Here is an 18,588-nt window from a genome sequence, read left to right on the forward strand (position 1 = left end):
GTTTTGATGCGATGAAGAGCACGAAGGCACTAACCCGGTGGAACAAGTGTAAGACTTTTTACGTTCCTTTATTATTCGGTACGAGAGTACTGATTAGTCATAATTATTTTTTTCAGTGAATATGGTGAATTCTAAATCATTCAGGCTTGATTTTTTATTGAAGATTCGTAAAAACAAATATTTCTCGACTCCCTAAAAATGGGAAGAAAAAATAAAAAAAATATAAGAATAATTCTAAAATTTTAGCTTAACGTGGCTTTGTAAATATTGTAATAATTTTTTTGTAAACAATTCTGATGCAAAACTTTGTTCTTATCCTTGAATACATTGACAAATTATCAGCTTAAATATCGGATTAACCATTTCAAAAAAAAAAAAAATTTTTTTTACCCTTTTATATGCAATCTTAGAAAGCAAAATGTAGATTTATTTTTATATGAATTGTTTATAATCTAGCCATATAGCAAACTAATGTCCTGGTAAAAGCGAAAACAAGAATTTTACATACATCATATCATAAAACAGGTGTTTTATTATTTTTATTGCTTTTATTTTTCAACAAATATTTAAACAAACATTATGCAAAAACATAACCGAATCCCAAAAAAACTATCCATATGTTTTAAAGCGCACTAGGCGACAAAGAAACAATAAAACTTCTTGGTAACACGTCCATAAAGTTTTTTTTAAGTCGGTAAGACAATTGGTACCTGTTAAATACAGTACAATTTGTTTATTTAATTTGCGAAAGAAAAAAAGTGATCTTCGGCTCTTTAAACGACCTTGCCTAATGTCTTGTAGTTTATTTTAAGCCGTTACTTTTTCACAACATCAGCGTCATACATTGACCCAAGTATGGTATTTCTTGAATGTTATCTTTACGCATTTCAGTTTTTATGCATCCTATTTACGTAAAGAACGTAAATAAATCATTTATGAAGTGAATAATGTGGCGCCCTGAATAGGGGCGCCACAGGGCTTTGGTCAACTCGTCTAGTAACCTCCACCCTCGTCCTCGAACTAACCCTAAGAGCACTTTTAGCTTGCAGCCATACCCGCACAAGGCTGAGCTCCGACTGACTCTACTCTCATTATCCCTCTTTACCACTCTCATATAATTACTCTCTCAGTGCTCTCCTACGTTCTCTTGAGGATTCTCGTATTCTCTCTCACCTATTTGAGGGTTTGTAACCTAGACGCAAAAGCCGTTGCCGAGGGAAGGGCAGCCGTTACAGTTACCGCCAATCTAAGGGTACTCACTCTATGAGCTAGGTTAATATTCGCTGGATAGAGAGTCGGGTACTACAATAAGAAAAAAAGAATTCATTCTGAATCAAGAATTTTCAAATACCTATTCTTTTTCCTGATCATCCTCTAGCCGAAAAAAATCTTTGATTCATACTTTTTTGAATTTATTACAATTCATTTTAACCCTTTTGAGACCACAATAATGAATAGAATCATTAGAAATAATAATTTAATATGCGATATTCTCTTTTATATTTTTTTTTTCAAAAACGTTAAAAAAGTAACAAAAAATTCTTTCTTGAATTTTTTAAAGCATGTAGAATACTTTTATATCATAGAAGTATTTGGGTTAATAGTTCATGTCTTGTGTAAAAGGTGTAACATGCGTGAATGCGTAGAAAAACCAGGAAACCGAGGGAAAAACAATCTTATTTATTGTTGCTGAGTTGCTGGTAAAACGAAGTGGAATTTTCTTACGTTTTATGTTCTTTACAACATGTTATCATACGAGTAGTTTTGTATCTCTCATCTTATCAAGCCGCACGGTAGTCAAAAGCTCTGATTGAATAAAATTCTTGTTGGTGAAATTATTTTTTTTGCTACTGTACCGTGTATTAGTAGTAGTATTCCGTACCACCTGCAGGAGATTTTTTTGTGACTTGCCCACCGGGATATCTTTGTGAGAAGTGAAAGCAACACAAAAAATCGTGAGAAAATTTCTCCCAAAAAAGTCCACGAATTTTTTGAGCTGGAAAATTATTTTATTCCTTGACAATTTTCCGTGAATTTGCACCCTAAATTACTCTTTTGTGTTTTCCTGGTGAAGAGGTCTGTGCACCTCCTTTGTGCATTTTGTGGTTCACCCTGCAAGTTTGTCCTAAAAAAAAAAAGTTGCTGCACTTTGTGTTTATTGGGAAATTCACGAAGATTTGTTTATTCAAATGCGTTTAGTCCTCATTTAAGTGTAATGCTAGTCAGTAGAACGAGCAGTTGCCAGCAAAAAGTGTGATTGTGCGTCTGTCCAGTAAATCGGATGATTTTCGCATACCCGGCGACCTTAACCTCAATACTTTTGCACTTATCTCGCAGATTCGCGGACTTTTTCTTCACATCCGGAAGTACTTTCGCTTGCGCGGGAAATGTCTTCTCCGGGGTTAATTGGACAATTGGCTGGTGCTGTGGGGGCCACGGAGCCTGCCCTAAGGCTCCTCATCTCCGTCGTATTGGGTAAGTTGAGCGCAAGTGTGTAATTGGAATCCGTGTCACGCGATTGTTATCTATTTTGAAGCTTAAAAATTAAAAATAATCCAATTTGTTGAGGTTTGTCAAATTTTGCGAGAAAATTGCAAAATAAATAAATTTGGGATTTTTTTTCAGGCTACCCTTTGTCTCTGTTCTACCGGAATTTCATCTGGCCCCTTCCGGAGTTGCAGCAGCATATTTTTATGATAATCTCCGGCATGACAATTTGCTTGTTTAATTACGGCAGTGATGTGTACCACAGTATTCTCGCCATCCTGGCCACGTATATCCTGATAAAGGTTCTGGGGCCCACAAAGAAGCTCATGATTGCTTCTTTTGCCTTCCACATGACTCACCTACTCTTTGGCTACATCATGACGGGTACGGATAACTACGACATTGTATGGACAATGCCTCACTGTGTCCTAGTCCTCCGACTAATTGGTTTAACCTTTGACATTTGTGACACATTTGGAAGTCACAAGAAGGGCGATGAGCCCAAGGAAATGGATGTTTATGGGATTAAGAAGATGCCCAATCTCCTGCAGATTTCATCATATACGTACTTTCCGGGAAGCTTCCTTGCAGGCCCCCAATTTCCCTATCATCAGTATGAGAGATTCCTCGGGAAGGAATTTGAGAAATATCAAGGATTCGTCGATGCGGGGCTCAAGAGATTCGGTCTGGGCTTTATGTATTTAGCCATTTTCCAGATCTTGAATATCTTTGCATCAGATACGTATCTTTTGTCTGAGGATTACGCATCAGCGGGGTACTTTAAGAGATTAATTTTCCTGGGAATTTGGGGGCGTTTGACGCTGTATAAGTACATGTCAGTGTGGCTCCTGTCCGAGGGGGCTTGCACCCGTTTCGGGCTGACATTCCGCAATGTCAAGGAGGGAAAAGAAGACTGGTCAGCGGGAGAGAATGTAAAGATTTGGCGACTGGAGCAAGCCAATAGGTTCACGCACTACATTGAGAGTTTCAACGTGGCTACAAATCACTGGGTGGCCAGACACATCTACAAACGGCTCAAATTTCTCGGTAGTCGTGAAATCTCCCAAGCATCCACTCTCTTCTTCCTCGCCATCTGGCATGGATTCCACAGTGGATACTACGCCAGTTTCGCCATGGAGTTCATTGTGGTCTTCATAGAGAGAGATGTAAGTAATAAAAAATGTATTGGTAAGCTGACCAAGCCTACGAGAACTGTGTTTCTTTCAGTCGGGAAAAGTAGAAAAGTCATCCCCCAAGTAATCTTTAAAACGTCATTTCTCGGGAACGGCTACATAGATTTTAGATTTTGAGCTATCGTTAGAGGGGTCTTAACCTCAACTATAACATATCAAAATTTCAAGCAAATCGGTAATAGCGTTTTCGAGATATTCATCGAAAACTCATCGAAAATTTTGTTTTTGATTTTTGGACCCCTAGCGGTCACTTTTGAAACTTCGGATGATCTAGGGAGTTGTAGGGTTTGTTGAGAGTTTTCATTTGAGCCAGAGTTGATCAAAATCGGTCAAGCCGTTTTCGAGTAATAGTCGATTTTCGATGAAAAATTGTGGCAGCCATATTGACTAAACGGCTTAACCGATTTTCGAAAATGAGGTATCGTTGGAAAGGTTTTGATGGCCCCTATAACATATGAAAATTTCAGATGTTTAGCTATTACAGGGGCTGAGATATAGCGAAAACAAAATTTGGAGGTTCGTGCTCATACCAAGTTTGAGCCCGATGTAACGACTTTCGATTTTGCTCGGTACACAAAAGCTGTGTCTGAAAGAAACACAGCTAAAAAGTCTAAAAGTTAAATATAGATTGTGGCTGTAATCCCTTAATTGAAGCCCCTTTTCCATGTCACTGAACCCACAAGAACATAAAAGAATCCTGACAAGCACATTTAAATTATTCAAAAACCATTAAGCTGTCGCTTTGTCACGCCTCTCAATCAATAAATTTTCATTTAAATTTCTTCACAGTTCGATTCAATTGTGAAGGGTAACGAGAAACTCCGACGACTCCTCGAGCATCCCCATCTCCAGCCGGTTTACTTTGTTCTCCTCAAGTTCTATGCCATCGTGGGAATGGGCTGGTGTCTGGTACCCTTTGCCTTCCTCAGCTTCTCCAAGTATTGGGCAATTTTCCGTGCAGTTCACTTCTTGGGCTACGTCTATGCCTTGGCTTACATTGGCATTCACTTCATCCTCAAAGCCCTCTTCCCGCGCGATAAATCACGGGCTGTGCCCGAGAAGAGTCAATAACCATGGGACATCCGCAGCATCCCCTATCCGAGCCATAGTAGCAAGCAGTACTTATCCCAAGTATAAGTAAACTTAATTAGTATCAACCCCCCCCCCCCCCCCAACAGTTTGTTGCATATTTGAGGTTTTATCTCTCTCTCGCTCTTTACACCTCTTTCAATCGACTAGTCGCGCCTGAATGTAGCCAAAAAAGTACATAGAGATTCGATATGCACACTGAAAAGAAACAAAAAGAAGAAGTTTATCTCACAAAAATGTATTTATTTCACATATTATTCGTCTCGGGACGCTATATATATTTATGAAATAAAGAAAATGTAATTGGACGTAGAAAAAAGTGTTTTGTGTTACTCACTCCACGGTGAGATGCTGAAGCGCCAAGGTTAATTTGCAAAGATATTCTAATAAATTGCGATGATGCGAGAGAGGAAAGTGGTGTGATTTTGTCACGAACAATACGATGGGTGGAGAGAGAAGCGTGGGTTGGTGGAAATTTATAAAGGGGGAAAGTAGGTAAAATGGAGAAGAAATTTTTATTCGGAATAAAATTTATTTAGTCTGTAAACGTATGCATTCCATGAGGAAAATTATAAAGAAGAATTCTTTAAGAGTCAAGAGAAATTCAAAATTAGTTTCACAGAATCCTTAAAAAATTGAAAAAACCTTTAGAAAAAGAAAAGGTATAATTCCGCAATGCATAAAAAATTGCTTTTAGCCAGCCGGGTTATTTTTCAATGGTGTCAAATATTATATGTAGGTAGCGTAAAAAATATATTTTTTAAAAATATTTTATTGATCTTGATAGTGTTAAAAAAATTAAATAAAAATTCATTAAAATGGTATTTAATTTTTTAAGACGTTCAAGAGCGATAAAATATTACTAAATTTATTTTTATACGTCGTGTAACAAATTGAAGTTCAAACTTAACCCGGCTGACCATATTCAATTTTTGAGGAAGAGTTTCATGCTTTTCATTTTCTGCGATTATTTTTTCTTGGGAATTTATATTTAAAAATAAAAATTTTTATATTTAGTTTTTGCAAAACTATTTCTATTTTTTTTAACGTTTCGTTGAGTTTTTGGAAAATTCATTTATAGACCAACCGGGTAAACTTTTTCTACCGTTTTTATTAATATTTTAATATTGCGTAAAAATCAACATCCAGTATTATACCGGTCTTATAATTTAATTTACGTTTGAGGAGTCAAAAATCCTTTCACAATTTTTTTAAATAGCTATTTACGAGCCTTTTTAAATATTTCGCAAATATATTTTAAAAACTTTATTCCTAATTTTTGATATTTTGTAAAGTTTTTTTTTTATTAAAGATCTTCTTTTGTTCATTTTTCTGTGAGATTCCTTTCAAACTGATTTAAGAAGAATCTCAAATCCTCAAAGACAAATTCTTTAATTAATTTTTCATGTTTTAGCCTCATTTACAATTTTCCGATGCAAAAATTAAAATTAAAAATAAATCCCTGAATAATTAAAGGAACCTCCCTCCTTGTAATTTTAATTATTCATCAGTATTCCCATTTTAGAACGAATATATTCGCTTGGGGTTGCACGCGCTGTGGTATCGATCGTTGACCCCCTTTACGCTGAAGACTACCTACCTCAAAAGCTTCATAGCCAAAACGTGCTGTGACTCACCCTCTCGCCGGATTTCCGAGAATTGCGTCATTCAGAGAGAGGGTAGTCTACACACAATGTGAGCCTCTCCGTGCGAACGAATGAGAGTTCAGCTGCCGAACGAGCCCCTTTTATCGATTTTGAGGTGCGCGTGTGACCTCACCCAAGCAGCTGAGTTGCCCCCAATGCGCACTTGGACATCTTTTGCAACATGAGCGAGTTTCGGGGCAACTTTCCCGCCCAAAAAAATCCGTAAGTTTTTTTTAAATCTTTTTTTAGTTTATGTTTTTCACCTACACGACATCTCATTGACCACAAACTCGCATATCCCGTTCCACTGGCCATGGCGCAAGTTTCGCCAGACTGTGGGTTGAATCGTCGTATATACAAAGAATTGCTTTGTTAACGCAAGAGGGGATGCCCAAGAGGCAAATATATTGTATTTGGGGTATTTAGTGACGATTTATTGTGAAATAGTGGTCAATATATTACCTGGTAGCGTGGAATAGGCTGAAAGAGAAAGGGTAGGTTGAAAATTAAGCCACAAATCGGTCGTATTTTAGTCATCGATGAGTTGGATTCTTAAAGACAAAAAATGATGGAGAAAGTAAAGCATAAAATGTTCTAAGAAGTGTTTTGCATTCTGTTAAATCATTCTTAGGTAAAAAAAAATCTAACTAATTTTTACACCTTGAAAATCTTTTAGAAGATGAAAACCAAAAATTGTTCTCAAGTTACTTTTTTTTTACACCGATACAAATATTTTATTTTAATAAGTTTTAATGGTTTTAAATTAAAGATTTTCTATCGATTTTGGTAAATTTAGTAATTCTAACTTTTGAAATTCTTAAGCATATTAATTTTTTGAAAAAAAAAATTAAATAAATTCTCATTCAAATCGAAAAGAATACTTCAGAAAAAAAAAGAATAATTAAGAAAATTCATCAATGTCGTACTTCAAAAGTAAACCACTAAAACAGATCTTGAATTTTCTGAAAGATCTATGGAATAGCAAATCTTTTGTTATCCCTTTAAAATCTGTTAATAGAACAATTTAAAAGTATTTTCACTTAAAATCTTATAGGGGAACCTGGGGTAAAATGGTGAAGAATTTTTGTGAGATAATCTTTCTTGAGTTCTGTGGAAATATTTGAGTTTTCCCATGACAACTATCTTATAGCAAATTTTCCGGGATACAACTTTGACTTAGACGATTTCTCTCTAACTTAACGGGAAAATGCATTTTCAGGCCATTTTCGAAATCCTTGCACTTTCACTATTTTGCCCCAGTTACCCCTACAGCTTTTAAGTTGGAAACAAGTGGAAAGATTTCTACCAGAATCCATCTCATTGTTTCCAATTTTCACAGCATGATCTTTATTTCCTCAAAAAGTAGAACAAATTTTTCACATAGAATTGTTAAAAAGGTTTTACTTTCTCCTCGTTTTAAACTGGTTAAACTCTATTTTTATTAAGATCAATAAAATTTTTCTTGTGTGTGCTAAACTTAACATGTGCCAGAGCGTGATTTTTGTGAATGAATCATCGTATTTTATATTAAATTTGTAAACTTATCCAGAATTTTAATCACCAACAGTTTTTTTTTTTAATTTAAAGTTGAATATGTGACGCATTTCTTTTAATGTTCATTGCATACCAGTAATAAATTTAATTCTAAGAAATTCATTAATATTTAATGAATATACAAATTTTAAATTTTACTCACATCTTGCTGCTTGGGAAGGGATGATTAATAATGATTTTTTGCTCTTCTTTTAACCGTTTAAAACTGAAAGTTTAGGATATTTTTCCAATGCTATTGAGAGTATAAAAAAATCACAGATAAAACAAGAATAATTTTGCATTCCTTATTTATAAAGTTGTTTTCTTGCAAATTCCTTAATTTTATTTAAAAATCTTTTCTGTTGTTAATGCTCCTGTCTTGCTATGTCTTGTATGCTTTTATTTTCTACAATTATGTTTCCGTATTCCGCATAAAACCACCAATTATTTCAACGTGTAAAATTCATCTCTGTGAGAGTTTGTTGGATTAAAAGATATCAACTTCTGTTGGCGATTGAAAGAATTGAATTAAGATATGCAAATGGAATACAAACTCCGTATGATGTAAGATCTCTCTTCCTCTTTGCAGGATGATGCAATCCTCTGACGTCATGTGGTACGAGGGGTGTGCACCCCAACCCTCCTATATCCTTGTTATATTCAGGGCATGCGTCCTTTGGACGACATTCAGCATGATTTCAGCCGAAAAACGTGCCCTTTCTGGGTACCAAAAACAACAACAAAAAGAGAAGAAAAGGAGATGGTTCGCCCGTTGCCTCTTTGAGCGAATCGTCGTAAGTATTTTTGGAGGCTCGTCTGCAGAGGATGGTTCGGTATTAACATACTTGGGACGCCAGGGAATTTCGGTGTGTGTAGGATTTAAATAAAAAAAATCGATCGGCGCGCCGTTTACGCCATTCAACATTACTTTGTGTCTGGCTTCCATTCGGGTTGTGTACTATCTCATTCGCCCCATTGGGCTTCTCTTTCGTGTGCTTTGGAGTTCATGTGCCTGCCCGTTGGATTCATATCATCAGTTCTTATTTGACTCTCCACCGAGGAAGGAGTCTCACGCACAGCAACTTCTCACAACATTTGAGAGTTTCTCAAAGAGGAGACACCTCTTCAGAAGAAATTGCATTTAATCCCTTTTTAACTGTTTTTATCAATTTTAATCCCGAAAAAGTGTTCAGAAGAAAATTTTGTGCTAAAGTTTTTCATTTGTGACGTATTTGTCTAGTTTCCTGCTTCAAAAAAAAAATCGGTAAGTACTCCAAATGTCGTAAAAACAGCGTAAAAAAAAATTTACAAGGCGTTCTTCAAGAAGCTCCCAAAAACAGACTGTTGATTTATTATCAGTGTGATTGTGGAATATTTCTTCGTGATAAAATAGAGAGAGACCCCCGCCAAAAAATCCAGTGATACTGCAAAGTACTTTTGTGATAAAATTCTCAATTTATATGTGAAGAAGATCGATTGAAGTGCTATTTGCACGAAAAAAAATCAAAAATTCACATCAATTTGTGTCAAGGGTGGTTAATTTTCTCTCGTTGAACAACTAACTATAACTCGAATTGAATTGTTCGTGAGAAAAATTGCAGATGAACCGCCTTTGGCTTTTCCTCTGCATTTTTCTTCACACACGCTCTTCTATATATATTTATTTTTTGTGTGTGATTGAATCGACATTTTTCCTTCATTTTTGAGGAAAGCGTGAGCCGCTTTTAAAAATAAATTCTCAGAGTAGTTTTTTCGGGGAAGATAAAAAAATCTTCTTACCCACATGGCTCTCGATGAGCACCACACATATATGCCTCCGTAATATACAAAAGTTATTCATGAGGAAGCAAAGAGATTGTCCCAAGGAAAACAAGATTATGTGAAGTTGAAAGAAAAAGGGACCAGAAATTAAGTGCTCGCCTTATCATAGTTTATACATATTTTACATTAAAAGCTGCGATCTTTTGTCGTCTGGAACACGCACTTTTCTCTCCCATTAAAATATATATTTTCAACGTTGGGTGCGATTGACCTCTGATGAAGGTTATGTGCGGTTCTTTTTTGTCCTCATCGATAAATTGACTGTGGCGATAAAAATTAATCCTGTGGGCAAAAAGAGAGGAGGAAATGCCGTAGAATATGCAAGAAAATCATTCACTTGAGTGCTGCTATTAGGGGTATTCACATGGAATGTGCAATGCATTGTGATGAGTTTTATTGCAACGACTGTTGCTGTTTCTTCTTGTAAATAATTTGTTTGAGAGGGTATTAAATCTTTTATAAGGCAAAAGTTTAATTAGGAAAAATGTTGCAGGTTGTTAAAAAAAATATTAGAGGCTTCTTTAAATGATTTTAATATGAATAATAATTTATTTAATCTGCTAAAATTAAGGATTTTTATATTAAATTGTAAAATTAAATGGACTGAATATAAAAATCTGAAAATTATTAATTAAACAGACGGCCGTGAAATCTCAGATTTTTAGGACTTTCAGTCAGATATTCTGGTACAATTTTTAAGACTTTTAATAAATGTTTTTAACCAGAATATCTCACCAAAAATTGTTTTATTTTTTTTTTTAAATATTTTCTGATATTTTAATAAATTACTGGAAAATAGCACAGAAAGTTTTTTTTTAAACAAATAATCACGAATAAGCTTTAAATTTTAAAGCTAAGAATATTTATCAACTTTAATTAAACTTTTCAACAAACAACTTAGGAAGAAATAAAAACAAACAATTTCCTTAATTTTATTATTTTAAATTAGATTATTTTTCATTAGTTTTAACATCAGTTCAATTAAGTCTTTTAATTTTCAGAATTTTTTTTAAAAGCATTTTCTTAAAATTTATATAATTTATTAATTCAATTCATTTTTGAGCAATAAATCTTTCAATTTATATTCCTCCTCTTCAGACTAATAGGAATTTTATTCAAAAAACAATTTTTATGTAAATTTTATTACTTAATAGTTTTTAAGAAGCTTCTAAAGCGAGGAAGCAAAAGTTTATCATTTTGTATTCAATTTATGAAAATTTTTAAATATTTTTCTTAGAATCTTGCGGTTATATTTAACCTTATCTTTACAGTGTTGATTATGACCTAATAAGCATTATTGATATTTTCTGCATTTTCTTCAATTCTTTTCTTCGTATTTTGGCCGAAAATTATGGCTATTTTCAGTCATTATACTATTTCGAGTGTAAATAATAAAAAATCCCTGGAAAAACCTCAAAAATTTCTCCAACACATACTAACTCATGCAGTGCTAATCGCAAGCAAATAAATCATTCCATTATTTATTTTTAAGAAAACAATCTCGAGTCAGGAGCCGAGTTTCTCTAATTAAATTGATAAATTCAATTTCTGCTTTAAATTCTCAAAATGAGCGACATCTTTGAAGTCATTATCACTGTGTCTCCGTTGTTTTCTTTTTAAAATAGATTACGCAGAATCTCGAGAAAATTTCCACCCATTTTTTTCCTTTTATTTGCATACAAATTTAGCGCCTTGACAATTTTCTTCTGCGCCTGCAACGTCTTTACATGGTGGCGATGCAAATTATTGCATCGATTTTGAAAACTCACCCATTTTATTGGGCCAGGTCAGACGTGGGGTGACCTTCCTGTTGAACACACCCATTTTCTGAAATTACAACTTTAAGAAGACGTGAAAAAAAATCTGTTGATGTTTTGAGCATTTTTGAGGAATATTCATGGGAGATTTTTCTTCAAGATGCCGCCCCGTAAGTGACCCACAAAAGAGTAAACAGTTCTAAAGTGCGTGTGTCGTGTTTTGAATGTTAAAATAAACATTGAGCGCCAAGCACTAATATCGTCCAATTTTGTCGACGGAAATCACACTTAAATCATCACACAATGGAGGTTTATTTCTAATTGGGATTTAGAGGAGTGTGAGCTTTGCTCTGTGAGACGGAGATTTAAATCAATTGGCTCTAAGAATAAATTCTCCAACAATAACTTTCTCTCAATGCCACACAACAAAAGAATGATTCACTTGTCTCCTTCTGCTTTAAATCAATTCACAAAGCACTTAGAATTTCTTCTTTTAAGTGGTTTTTTTTTCTATTTCCTTTAGCATAAGAATTAAATGGTATATATGTATGGTGAAGGGCCATTGTCCACCAGGCGTCTCCATCTAGTGGTGTTTGGGTGCAAATTAATAAAAAAAGTGGAATGTATTTAAACAAAAAAGAAAATGCAAATTATTCCGTCAAACCAATTAATTTATTCACATAATGGTGCTCGATGGAATTCGATGAACTGTGCCCTCAATTATGATTAGGCATTCTCGTGAATTTTCCTCACAGAGCTCCTATAAAATTTAATTATACATCGGACATTGCTGAAAGCAAGAAAAAACACAGCTAATAGCATTGAGGGGCACATTGGAAAGAGATAAAATAATTTTTAGCGCAAATCGCTGCGATTTACGCGTTTTATATGCCCCCAAAATTATCACGAAATTATCATTGAATAAGCAACAAGCGTGGCTTTTTATATGACGAGTTAATTTGGGTTTTCTATACAACATTGGGAGTCACATGGCGGGGATTCTGATGTAGTGTTGTGCCAAGAATTCTAAGGGGGTAAAGCAGTGACCAAATACAATTGCAAATTCGGGCCAAAGACATGACGTTTGGTGGGTGTGTTGGTGCTATTTTTGGAAACGATGATCGTGGCCAAAGAAAAGTCGCGATGAAGGTGAAAAACTCGACAAAATGCTCGACATTTCATCATAGGGTCATTTGGAAAATGTGCAATGAATTTTTTTATGTTAAACATTCTTTCAAGTAAAGAAGAATATTTTAGCTTTTAAATCATGTGATTTGGATTTTTTTAAATTAAAAGATTTATTTTTCTAAAGGGAAAGGGAAATGTTGTGCTGTTGATTTTCTCTGAAATCTTTAAATTTTAAAAGATATATTTAAGGTTTTATATAAAATAATTAATTAATTTAATGCGTTTTTATGCGATAATATGCAATAACTACCTACTAAGTAACAAATCTTTTGTAGTAGTCTTCACGATAGATTTATAAAATTCTTCTCTTCATAATTGCCTGTGCCAAAGTATCTTCAACTCATCTTACGTCTTTCGTTCATTCTCAGCTAAATTTATTGCAATAAACGTCATTGAGTTTCTTAACTTGTAGACTGCATCTTCTATTTTGCATCAGTCCTCTTCGGAAAATTGTTCAGATCGGTCCCTTTTTTTCTTTTAATTGTGTGTTGAAAGTTTAATTTAAGAGTGAAAAAATGTCTTCTTCAAAGGCTTTGACCAAAGCCATGGTTCACTTTTGGCAGGTCAGAGGCAAAAAAGGGCGCAAAGTGATGAAAATTTCACGCTAAATGCCATAAAAAGAAATCGATATGTGTAGTGAAAATAGAAGAGTGTTATATGAACATGATTAATTTATGTTTTATTTTCTTCCCAAAAATTCTGTGCAGAATATGAGCCAAAAGGAGGATGACCCGAATAGTGCCAATCCGATGCTTTATGATCCCATTCAAGATGGAATTGGAACAACACGTAAACTTATGCAATTTATTGCGGCCACAATAGGTAATTTATGAATTAAATCATTCACATTAATTTATATTCTCTATTTTCTAAAACGATTCGAAAAAAAAACGCGATAGTCAGTCTAATAAATTTTCCTCTAAAAGGTAAACCAGTTGAAAAATTTTCATCTCATTAACAGTTAGAGAAAAAGGTGGCAAAAAAGCTACACCTTATGCTAATTTAAATGCGCGAGTTTTTTTTTCGAAAAGAATGTCGCAAAATTCTTGTTATTTTGCATAAAGATGCGATTACATAAATCCTATAGACTCTATAGAGTAATTTCAAATATGATAAAAATGTGGCGACATCCACAGAGGCGTCTTGTTGGAGGCTTGTCGTACATATAGAGAAAATCTGCATTTCTAATAGTTCAAGTTCAAGACATTCTTTCGCCCCTTTTCAATTGCCAATGCGAAATAAGACGCAACTTCAATTGAATAATTGCGCGATTCTCAACTTCTTGCAGTCGCCTTGGGTGCCGTGAGTGCTGGAACAGTGCTGGCGTGGACATCTCCGGTTGTGAATCAACTCCGGGGTAATGATTCATTCAACATGACAGATGATCAAGGTATGTTTTATATTCATTTTGCAAATTAAAAGCCCTTTTACACATTTCATCGCAATGCATCAGAGTTGAGAGGCGATGTGGGATGAGTTGGTAGATAAAGATAAAGATTAAAAATTTAATTAAAGTGAATACGAAAGTAATATGTAAAATCGTAAATGTTATTTTTAATTAATTTATTAACTTGTAAAAAAAATGTTAATGTGAATTTAAAAATTATGTAAAACGATAAAACATTTTTATTATTTATGTTGCTTATAATACATAAGATTATATTGCACAGATACAACACGAATATTTTCATAATGAATAACAATAAGTTTTCATACGAATTTTGATAAATTTCTAAAACAAATAGGCTTAATATGTTCTTTTTTAAAAGGAAATAATTTAAAATTTAAAAATAGGTAAATCCTTCTTAAGAAATTAAATTAAATTTCAAAGGGGAAAGGGTAATGTTATTCCAAGAAAAAGTTAGTAAATCATTATCTGAATAGTTTTTTTAAATATTTTTTTTTATCTAAAAATAGTTTTTTTTAAATATCATAAAAAATACTTTTTTGAAGGGAAAGGAAAGTTTTATTCCAGCTAAAATTTTAAAAGTTAAAAATTAAAAATACATTTCTATAAATCATCATGCTAGAAGATTATGAACCATATTTCTATCTTTTAACGCATGAGTATGGTTCATAATCTTCTGAAGCGTTGAAATGTTTATAAAAGTTTATTATTAAGGGGAAAATAGAATGTTATTCCTTTCAGAATTTACAAAATCATTTTGCAGTTCATCATTTTTTGATTATTATTTAGTTGGAAAATATTTAAGGATAAAATTCCCTAAAATAAAGCTTCAAAAAGGAAAGGGAAATGTTTTATGCACAAATATATGTACCTACATTTTTTTAAATTACCTTTTACCTTTAATCTATAAGTTTTTCTTCAAGAAATTCAAGACAAAAGAGAATTTATCCAAAACCTTAATTTTTATCTATAATTTTTCACATTCCCTTCAACTCTGATCACCATTAATACGTCCTAACAGGTTGAGAAGATAATAAAATTGCCCTCGAAAAGTGATGATACTGGGAGTGGTTTGTTAGCACACCGTACCAAGACAGAGTAGAATAAATTATTTATGGCACCATACGTGGGATGCACAAAATGAAGAAGTTGCAGCAGCAAAATTACATTTCTCCTGATCCCTTATGGCGTCCAATGTTATGAAATTGTTTACTCGCAATTTGAATTGCTCATCAACCGTATTTGCGTAGTGCGAATAAGCAATTTACGTGACTGAGAAAATTAATCCACATAATGTCGCAAATATGGGCAGTGTGTGAGGTTTCAGGTTCCACATCGATGCACATAGAGAGGAGGCATTGCGGTTGACTTTCAAGGGATCGCGTTCGACCGATCGAAACCCACGACGATGCTGTAGATTTGGGGTTTATCAGTTAAATAGTAAATCATTCCAAGTTTGCGGACAGTATTCGATAAGATTATTCCGAGCTAATGATGGAGTCAGAGTTCAAGTGTTTATTGCTCAGGAATTTTAAGTTTTTTTTTTCAATGAGAATTTTGTGATGAAAAACATTTCAGAGAACTATTTACATATCAAACTGATAATGAGTTCTGTAAGATGTAATAATAGTTTGATCGCGGATGTTAGTTTGGCGTATGTAGAGATCAAAATAAATCAAATCAATTAATCTTATCGATGATCTTCACCAATGTTCCCATTCTTTGGCTCTCACTCTGGGTCAATAAAAACCCATAAAGCCGATAAGGCTTCAGCTACTCCATACACTTGATGCGTGATTATTGAGCGCCAAAGGGTTTCATGTATGTAATTCTACCTCATGGCACCGCAGTCACGAGATTCTTACTCACACTTTTCGTCATGTTTGTGCAATCAATGCGACATCACCCCCTATAGTGTTTACGCTAGGTGTGGATTTCTATTAAATTATTTTCTTGATTTTATTTTCTTTTACAGAATCATGGGTGGGCTCCCTTCTGGCAATTGGCGCCTTCTTTGGAGCCATCCCTGCTGGGATTCTGGCTGACATGATTGGAAGGAAGTACATTAACATGGCTCTGGCTCTTCCGTTCCTTATCAGTTGGGGCTTCATCATATTCGCCACCAACATTGGAATGATTTATGCTGGACGAATCTTTGCTGGTGAGCCACTCTTTTGCAAAATATCCTTATCTCTCTATATGGGGCTGTAAAGCTTTATCGCCAATAATTTGCGAATTCCCATGAGTACATGGCTTATGATCTCTTGATTAATTACTGGGTGTTCAATTCCAGGAATTGCTACTGGTGCTGTTTGTGTGGTAGCCCCCATGTTTATCTCAGAAATCGGGGAGACGTCAATTCGTGGAGCTCTTGGGTCATTTTTCCAGCTCTTCCTCACCATGGGAATCCTTCTTGTTTACGCTGCTGGATCTGTCGTTGATTGGCGCACATTGAGTGGGATCTGTGCTATTGCGCCGGCTATGCTGGCTGTCGGGATGATCTTCTTGCCTGAGAGTCCTGTGCATTTGGTGAAGAAGGAGCGACGTAATGATGCAATTCAGGCCATTAAATGGCTCTGGGGGAAGCAATGCAACTCACGGGCGGCCATTCAGGTGATCCAGAACGATGTGGATGCTGCAGCGGGGAAGGCTTCAATGAGAGATCTATGGACTATTCCTGCCAATCGGGCTGGGCTCATCATCTGCCTATGCTTGATGCTCTTCCAACAAATTTCCGGCATCAATGCGGTGATCTTCTATACTCAACCGATTTTCCAGAGTGCTGGCAGTTCCTTGGATGCTTCTCTGTGCACAATCATTGTTGGAGTCGTTCAGGTGTTCATGACATTCGGATCAACGTTGCTAATTGACAAAGCTGGAAGGAGGATCCTTCTGATGCAGAGTAGCATTGTTATGGGAGCTTGTTTGACTATGCTTGGTATTTACTTCCATCTCAAGGATGGTGGAACTGATGTTACAGCCATTGGGTGGCTACCACTTGTCTCGCTGGTTCTCTTCATTGTCAGCTTCTCTCTTGGGTAAGACTATCAATGAATTTCAGCTTGAAAATGACACAATTCAATTAAACGAAAATCTATTTTTTTATTCTTTAGTTTCGGCCCAATTCCATGGATGATGATGGGTGAGCTCTTTGGTCCGGATGTAAAAGGAATGGCATCCTCAATTGCAGTCATGCTGAATTGGACTCTCGTCTTCATTGTGACCAAGAGCTTCGGCATGATGAACGTGACCTTTGGTAGTGATGTAACCTTCTGGATTTTCGCCGTCTGCATGGCCATTGCAACCACCTTTACGGCACTCAAAGTTCCCGAAACAAAGGGCAAGAGTGGTGCGGAAATTCAAATGATTCTGGCTGGAAAGCAAAATTAATCGTATCCTTATAGTGTTTAAAAATTTCCATATCTGTTAGCAATACTTCATCTTAATGCCTGACGCTAGATTTATGTTGCATTTATCTTCTAAAAAAAAACATATTTTATCCTCAACCATTATGTGTGAATGATCATTTTACAATTTACGGACAAGATTATGTGAGAAGGCAGCTCTCTGATTTTTTATAATTCAGAAAATCTTTTAATCTAAGTTTTGAGAGGATTTTATTATCTATTAAAGACATTACGAATTTAGCAAGCAAAAATAAAATGAATGGAAAGGTGCTAAAAGTGAGAAAAATATGTGTCATTCGTGAGGAAGGCAGGAGGAGACAATAAAAGAAAAATTTTAGGATGAAAAAATTTGTTAAAGAAAAAGCGAAATACTTTTTGCAGAAGAAAAACACATATCTGTATTTTTGTCTTCCTCATATCACAGAAAAAACTAAGATTCATTTTTTATTTAATTTTACTTCTATTTTAAAATAGATTTTTTCTTGTAACTTTTAAAATCCTTTTTAAAACTTGTGAAAGAAAAACTATTCTAAAGAAATCCATAAAAGAGTCACAGACTGCATTTTAAGTGGTATAAATCATTGTATTTTTTAAGAAAAAAAAACTGTTGAGTGAGATATAGGTCGGAAGATTGCGCAAGATTTTTAAAAGAAATTGAAGGAAAACAAATTCTTTTCTTTTTATCCAAAATATTTTAATTTTATTCCTTAATATTTTAGCTTAAATGTTATGAGACAATTTGTATCAATGTCTTTGGCATCAAATTTTTATTTTATCTTTTTTAGAAGAAAGTAATATTCTGATTAGGAGAAAAACTAAAACTCTTGAGTTCTGTACAAAATGTTGTTATACGATTAGTCAGTTAATTAATGTAGTTGTAAACAGAATAAAATTATATGTAAAAATAGATGATAAATATAGAATAAATATATATTTCATGATAAAAATTCTCTTTTTTTATTTTTCCAAATATACTATCTTGTTGATTTTTTGGTCGAATTTTATTTTCGAATAAATTCCAACGAAAACATAAAAAATTCGTTGCAACAGACCAAGATA

General features: G+C 34.4%; 2 protein-coding genes across 5 annotated transcripts; both read left to right on the forward strand.

Annotated features, from left to right (window-relative positions):
• Positions 1-1,894: 1,894 nt before the first annotated feature.
• On the forward strand, positions 1,895-5,088 carry LOC129787432 (lysophospholipid acyltransferase 5). Of its 3 annotated transcripts, none has more exons than XM_055823005.1 (4): positions 1,895-2,259; positions 2,338-2,475; positions 2,626-3,653; positions 4,470-5,088. In XM_055823005.1, the coding sequence occupies exons 2-4, from the start codon at positions 2,388-2,390 to the stop codon at positions 4,749-4,751; spliced, it is 1,398 nt and encodes a 465-aa protein (XP_055678980.1). In that variant the 5' UTR covers positions 1,895-2,259; positions 2,338-2,387; the 3' UTR covers positions 4,752-5,088. The 3 variants fall into 3 exon arrangements, with proteins under 3 accessions (XP_055678980.1, XP_055678979.1, XP_055678981.1); XM_055823004.1 differs by having other exon boundaries at positions 1,907-2,076; XM_055823006.1 differs by having other exon boundaries at positions 1,937-1,955.
• A 3,891-nt stretch (positions 5,089-8,979) lies between these two features.
• On the forward strand, positions 8,980-18,476 carry LOC129787429 (facilitated trehalose transporter Tret1). 2 transcript variants are annotated; one of them, XM_055823002.1, is made up of 6 exons: positions 8,980-9,212; positions 13,422-13,536; positions 14,003-14,104; positions 16,098-16,283; positions 16,416-17,160; positions 17,236-18,476. In XM_055823002.1, the coding sequence occupies exons 2-6, from the start codon at positions 13,425-13,427 to the stop codon at positions 17,510-17,512; spliced, it is 1,422 nt and encodes a 473-aa protein (XP_055678977.1). In that variant the 5' UTR covers positions 8,980-9,212; positions 13,422-13,424; the 3' UTR covers positions 17,513-18,476. The 2 variants fall into 2 exon arrangements, with proteins under 2 accessions (XP_055678977.1, XP_055678976.1); XM_055823001.1 differs by lacking the exon at positions 8,980-9,212 and adding an exon at positions 13,149-13,277.
• The last annotated feature ends 112 nt before the right edge of the window (positions 18,477-18,588 follow it).

This window comes from Lutzomyia longipalpis, chromosome 1, assembly GCF_024334085.1.
Source record: "Lutzomyia longipalpis isolate SR_M1_2022 chromosome 1, ASM2433408v1".
NCBI classification, from domain to species: Eukaryota; Metazoa; Arthropoda; class Insecta; order Diptera; family Psychodidae; genus Lutzomyia; species Lutzomyia longipalpis.